The sequence below is a fragment of the Eutrema salsugineum genome, unplaced genomic scaffold (genome assembly GCF_000478725.1).
Source record: "Eutrema salsugineum unplaced genomic scaffold, Eutsalg1_0 scaffold_11, whole genome shotgun sequence".
In the NCBI taxonomy this organism is placed as follows: domain Eukaryota; kingdom Viridiplantae; phylum Streptophyta; class Magnoliopsida; order Brassicales; family Brassicaceae; genus Eutrema; species Eutrema salsugineum.
In genome coordinates this window covers 6,946,628-6,953,228 of record NW_006256901.1, presented here as the reverse complement: position 1 = coordinate 6,953,228, position 6,601 = coordinate 6,946,628, and the positions used below count along the sequence as shown (strand labels likewise).

General features: G+C 45.8%; 1 protein-coding gene across 1 annotated transcript; it reads left to right on the top strand.

Moving 5' to 3' along the window:
- The first annotated feature begins 3,015 nt into the window (after positions 1-3,015).
- Positions 3,016-6,348, top strand: LOC112089790 (uncharacterized protein At3g60930, chloroplastic-like). Its single transcript, XM_024160548.1, has 4 exons — positions 3,016-3,080; positions 3,911-4,728; positions 4,819-5,570; positions 5,641-6,348. The coding sequence occupies exons 1-4, from the start codon at positions 3,016-3,018 to the stop codon at positions 6,346-6,348; spliced, it is 2,343 nt and encodes a 780-aa protein (XP_024016316.1).
- The last annotated feature ends 253 nt before the right edge of the window (positions 6,349-6,601 follow it).

Below are 6,601 nucleotides of genomic sequence, written 5' to 3'. Positions count from 1 at the left end.
ACAACAATTACTTCCTTTTGTATTTAGTGAACTCCTGCCATAAATTTTTCATGAAGCAGTTGGAGGTAAATTAAATAAGTACACTTCTTTATAACATATATATATATATAAGTTTTAATTCGACTATTTAAACCCTATTATCTATGCATGCAGGCATTGGTGTTTTTTTCGGGATCTTAGTATATGGACATTATCAGATGAAGTAATTGCACAACTGGCAACTAATATTCCAATACTGTTGTTGCAACTTAGAAAAGATATTTTTATCGGCATTTTTTGATGTTATAGAACACTTTCCCATTCATCTCCCTTACGAAGCAGAACTAGATGGCTGGTTCAGTATAGTGGATGTATCCATTCGAGCGTTTCATGAAACATCTTAAGGATAAAGACAAAAACCTAGCTAAAGTTGAAGTCTCAATTGTGGCGAAAAGTTTGACCGAAGAGACTTCACACTTCCTTTCATACTATTTTGCCCCAAAAGTACAAACACGTAAAAGAGCTTCCGACGATATGATGATGGCGGAGTAGGCCAGACATATGTAGTTGAGGGTATACCAGACATATTCTCACCGCTCGGGTATCTTAATAAAAAAGTAAACAAAGTTTGGTGGTCTAATGAAAAAGATTATCACAACGCACATACGTACACGAATTGGCTCCCTACGAAAGCTATAATTAATTATTATTCAGAGTTGTATTTATCCTATAATTAACTGGATATGAGTTATCTTTGGTATTGACTATGTAAATATCAACAGGGGCTAGGCAATCTCCAATCCTTAGAGATATGTCTCTGGCTATCCCTCTTGGAGTTGCACTTGAATCATCTGCTAAGCTAAACTTTCTCCTGGTACTTGAAATGTTCTTTATGCCAAGTCCCAAAACAGTAGCCTTGGACATCATGTTAATACAAGCTCCAGAATCACAAAGAACATTGAGAAATCTTTCACCTCTAATGTCACAAGAGATCAAAAATTGACCTTTGTCTTGAACTTTATGCAGGATTCGAATTAGTCTTTCTTGTGGATGGTCTGGTGCTTCAAATGCGGAGTAAGGGTCACAGTAAAACTCTGCTGCATCGAAACAGATGATTGAATCTATGTAAGGCGTTTCAATCCTCTTAAGTGATTCATCCTCCTCATTTATGACAACTGGTTCACTTTCTGCGATCATCATGCATGGAATGTGAGGGTTATGCTCTTCTGGATCTTCAGAGCCTTGGTGTTTTGAACTTTGGAAAGAAGAGTAGTTCACCGCGGGTGAAGGTGTTGCGGCTGCGGCCAAGTGTTCTTCCGCCATGGTTGAAACTTTTGCGGCCACGTTGGGGAGTTCCAAAGGTCGCCCAACTGCTTCTCTTTCTTGCTCTTCCAGGATGTCTTCAGAACTATTTTGGGTATCCATTGTAGGATCTCCTGCATCAGAATTGGTGATTCTTCTTCTTCTTGTTGATTATGAACAAGAGAATCCTTCTTATGATTCTCAAAGATCTTCTTCACCATAAGGTTTGTGTCTCCTTGGCAGTTAGAGAGATACTTTATGTCAGAGCTGGTCTCCTTGGTCTTGTGCTCAAGCTTACTCATGCAAAATTCAATCTTTTGAAGTTCACCATCTGTTCTTCCTCTGTACCATGAAGCAAACTCACTGGCTTCTTTGATAGTTTAGCAGCCTTGACATCGATTGAACCTTGAAGGATAACATAATTCTGTTTTGGCTGTTCTTCATCAAGGGCTTCGATCTTCTCCTTCAGGGTGGAAATATCTTTGAAATTTTGTTCCTCCAATGATTTAACGTGATTGGTGAGATCATCAATTCTCTTGTACAAGGTAGCTTCAGTAACAACTTGGAAGTCAATATACTGGTTCAGCATAGCTTCTAATCGATTTAGTTGGAGCCTATATCGATCACTCTCTTTGTTCTGGTGCAGAATCTGATGAGGCAGGGAATGTACTTTTGTCACGGGTGAGTCTTCCGGTACTGGTGAAATTGGTCAACTTGCTCTTTACATAACTTTTGATTGCACCGTTGGATTATCCTGATGTAAAGTGCTATGGAAAGCTTATTGTCTCGTCTTGAATGTCTCCAATTTTGAGCTGGATCAGATGGTGAGAAGGTCTTACGTTGAGGCTGAGATTCTGACGGTCTTACTCTGAGCTGAAAATATGGATTTCTTCCACTTTGCCATGTTTTTTCTTAAGTTTCCTGAAAAGAACCTTGAAATTAACTACAAACATAGAAAACCTATAATAAAAGTTCATAAAACTAATGAAAAACTTTGAAAAAGCATTTGAAATCAATGGTGAAAATGGGTACAAATGTGTGTACGTAAAACTCGCACAACAAAAAATTCGTTAAGGAAAACTTAAGGGATCGGAAATTTCTAGGATTTATCGCAAGAACAGTAAGATAGAAAGAAGGTTTTTATTGTTGTGAAAGTGTTTAGTCTTTATTGCTTAGGGTTGCCAAAGTTACATAATGAATCGTAGAGATATCCTATTTATACTAACTTCTTGAACCACCTAACCGGGAATCTCGGGAGAGATTTTTGGAACATTTCCGTATCGCTTCGTGCGGCCACCATCATAATACTTCGCTTAGGGCTTTCTTATGGGCTTTTGTCTTTCAAAGCCTTGGGTCGGCCCAAAATCGGCTCGGCTCATTCCCCTTCTTATGCAGCTCGGCCCATTTGCTTTCTCGCACAGCTCGGTCCCTTCGCTATCTTGCACAGCTCGGTCCCTTCGCTATCTTGCACAGCTCGTCCCATTTACTTATTCCTTACGGCTCGGCCCGTTCACAGCTCGGCCCATTCCTCTCGTGCGCGGCTCGGTCCACTCGTCTTGGTGAGCGCGGCTCGGCCCACTTGTTTTGTGGGACAGCTCGGCCCATATTTGGTGGGCAGCTCGACCAAATTTGTTTTCTTCCATACTTAGTCATTTTGAGATGGTTTTATCCACTTGGGGTGAAACCGACCCCAACAGTTAGCCCCCCAGCTCGTCAGTTTCGGAGACGAGAGTGATGAGGTTCCTTGCTCCTGGACATGGGATAAACCATCGAATTAGGCCGTTGCGAAACGATCCCAGGTGAGGCGTTTTGGGAATAAAAGTGCCGAGCCGTTCTTCGACGAGGCATAATAGCGAGCTGTTTTTTGGCGTGGCTGTTTGAGGGAAAATGTCGAGCTATGTTTATCGACGAGGCGTTTCAAGATATAGATAATGCCGAGTCGTTTTGTTAATGATGAGACGTTTCAAGATAAAGAAAATGCCGAGCCGTTTTGTTAACGACGAGGCGTTTCAAGATCTGGATAATGCCGAGCCGTTTTGTTAACGACGAGGCGTTTTCAAAGAAAGTTACCGAGCCGTTTCGTGTCAATGATCACGACGAGATGTTCTTATGAAATCGTCGAGCCGTATCGACAAAGCACGGCTTGGTTTACGCAGTTTGAGACATTCTCGAATAACCATAGCTGTGTCGTGGGCTCGGTTTACCTGGACAGAGTGACTGTTAGTTCTTTTCAAGACATCCTGAGTGTTGGCATACATAACGGACGCGCCGAAGAGTTATGCATTCGCCTCGGATCTCACGCGCCCTTTTTGAACACTTTTGCGTCATCCCGAGGTCCACGCGGATTTCACGCGCTTCGGTTATCCTATAAATAGGTGAGCTCTTTCATTCCTTCTCATAATCTTCAGATCCACTCGTTTTCACTAAAAGGTAGCTCTCCCTTCTCTCTTCTTTCTCTCTCTAGTTTATTTATTTTCCGGCTAGGGTTCCGAGGTCTCCGCCGCTCCAGATCTTTTCCCGACGGAAGTCCGCCGCGTAATATTGTAATTCTCGTATAAGCTGTAAATCATGTTGAACCGTTCCGACGACTCATTGGATTCGCTTTTTAACTACGAGTCGAGCCGTGTAGATGCCGAGGTGGGAGGTGTTACAGGATCTCGCCGAGCCCTTCCAACCGTGAATCTGAAGGTGACGAGGCGTCGAATAGCTCCGATTCGTCAGGCGCTCGCTCTCCAGATGACGAGCCGTTGGTTTTGACGAGCCGCCCTCAGGATCCCGCCCTCGACGAAGAAGTTAATCATGCCGTAGTGAAATCCGAGGAGGAAGCGTTTCCCTTTGATTTGTTCAAGGCGAAGCGTGAATTAGAACGTCTCATGGCGTCCCGAGGTGCCTCTACATCTGGGCGAGAGAAACGAGTGAAAAGACAAAAACCTGACCCGCCCGGCTCTACGCTCTCCTCCCCTGACTCATTCGAGGCGTTGAGATATCGTTTTGGGATATCCGAGGCGGTGGAATTTGTCGTCCCAGAGAAGAATGACCGAGCCGACAAACCTGCTGAGAATCACTTCACTCTATACGAGGCGTTCTTTGAGCTTTGCTTTCTCTGGTTCCCGATCCCCGGAGTTATCCTTGAATACCTCTGGAAACATGGAATCTCAATCGGGCAGATAATGCCGAGGGGTCTGCGGCACATGATTGGTATTTTGGTTCGAAGCTTTGAATACGGGCTTGATATTGAACTGAATCACCTGCTAAACTTGCTGGAAATCAGGAAAGCTCTGAAGGGAGATAAATTCTATATTTCCAACAAGTCCAATCGTCGGATTATAGGCGGTTTTCCAAGCAAGGATCAGTTCTGGACCGAGCGCTTTTTCTACGTCTTGGTGAACGAGGCGTCAGTTGGCGAGGACTACGTTCACAAAACCAAAACCGCTTGGGGACAACTTGGTAGCCGATCCGAAGCTTTGCCTCGGCTCAGAACTATTTATTGTATATACTTTCCTTACTGAGCTGATTGTTCCCGTGTTGTTTTTGCAGTTTGGAACATTCTTCCCCCGATTTCCGACGACCTCTTTGTTGTTCGAGATTCTCTTGCGGCTCGGAGAGTTAATTGGAGGAAGCATTTTTCATTCGAGAGAGTGGAAAGAGCACGAGCCATTCTTGCCAGAGTTCCTGTTAGCTCTTCTTCTTCAAATTCTTCGCTAGACACCAGGGAAAAGATGGTGATCATTAACCTTAGAGACAAGAAAAGGCGTGAAGAAGAGGAAGCTGCGAGACGAGCCGCCGAGGCGGCTCGAACAGAGGCCGAGGCTGTCCCTCAGAACGATCCGCCGAGCCGTGAAGGTGAAGGCACGATCCGAGCCGCGGAGGCAAACGTTGCCGAGGCGACCGAGAATGAAACAGTGCCTGAGGTGGAACCAGGCAAGATTATTCCTGAGGCGCCCAAAGATGACTCTGCGGCGCGGAGTAAAACTCCTCCAAACTCAGCTATTCTGGCTCTTCCGAAGTCATCGAGGCCCCCGACTTCGGTTGTACAGAAGCATGATTCTAGCCGAAAACGTTCGGCTACTGATAAGGGGAAGGGCGTTGCTGTCCAAAAGGACGAGCCGTCCAAGAAGAAGCGCAAGCAGGCTCCCGGTGATCCCGCTGCACGCAAACTGGTTGTCGACGACCCTGACGCCTCGGCAATAATGTTCGCATGTGTTAATAATGCGAACACGCGTCTTCCTCCTCCTGAGAAGCTGAGGAGACCGAGGTCGTACGGCGCGATGGCACAGCGCGGTACCAAGGTATATTCTGTTTGCTCTCCTTATTTTATCGAATTCTCACCAAGTGTTTAACGCGCATTATTCCTTGCAGTTTGTAGCGGCCATCAACGAGCTGATGGCTGAATACGAGGCAGACCTGTCTAAGGTTGAACGTTGCTTGGACGAGGCTCGAAACGAGACCACGGCGGCGAAGGGGAAGCTGAACGAGGCGATGACTAGGGTGTCGAGGCTGGAAGAGGAGAAGATAGTTCTCCGCGCTGATGTTGACAAGGTCTCTGCCTCGGTCATTCGCCTCGAGGAGGCTAGGAGAGCCAAAAGCACCGAGGTGGCGTTGTTCAAAAGGCATATCGAGGCCAAGTTCAAGCGTGCGAAAAAGGAAGCGAGGCGAGAGCTGACGACTATGTTTCAGGAGCGCCTCGCCAAGGTAGAGGAAGGTTTGGCCAAGCTTGAGAAGGCCAAATCCGACGAGAACGAGCTGGGTCAAATCAAGGGCAACCTTGTGATGATTGCCGACCTGAAGAAACCGGACGCCCCAACGCTCGATGATGAGGAGGCGAAGCTAAAGAGCTGGGAGAGCGAGTACGCCGACGACGAGGCGTATGAGCGCATTGCCTCTGAGATTCGAGGTGAGCTGGTCCTCTCGCCCGTATCGACGGACTCGGTAGACACCAGCCTTGGTAACGAGCCTCTCGAAGAGTCAGCGGCCAACTTGGGCTTTGTAGATCCGACCGGATCAAATGCGGGTACGCCGGCCCTCTCGAACCTCCTTGCCGAGCGTGAAACGCAGTCTGCGGCTTGATCCTCTCCGCTTTCCCCTATCTTTCGTCTCATATGTTTTTGTACTTAAAATTTGGATGATTTTATCCGTTTCTTGAACTTCTTGTGTAACCGATGCCTGGATGGCTTTATCCACTTGACTGTTGATTTTACTTTTGGTTATATTCTCTTTTCCTTAGCCATTTTTGGATTTGATATGTTTATCCTTGACGACCTATGAAAATTTTTACGAAAACTGTTTGTTTGGAAAGAGTTGTCGTTGATTGGCTTATCGA

Excerpts from the sequence above, each read along its gene's own strand:
- LOC112089790 (XM_024160548.1), top strand. The coding sequence starts at position 3,016 with ATGAGGTTCCTTGCTCCTGGACATGGGATAAACCATCGAATTAGGCCG. Across the intron at positions 3,081-3,910 it reads CCGTTGCGAAACGATCCCAG|ATGCCGAGGTGGGAGGTGTT; the intron begins GTGAGGCGTTTT and ends CGAGCCGTGTAG. Across the intron at positions 5,571-5,640 it reads TGGCACAGCGCGGTACCAAG|TTTGTAGCGGCCATCAACGA; the intron begins GTATATTCTGTT and ends TATTCCTTGCAG.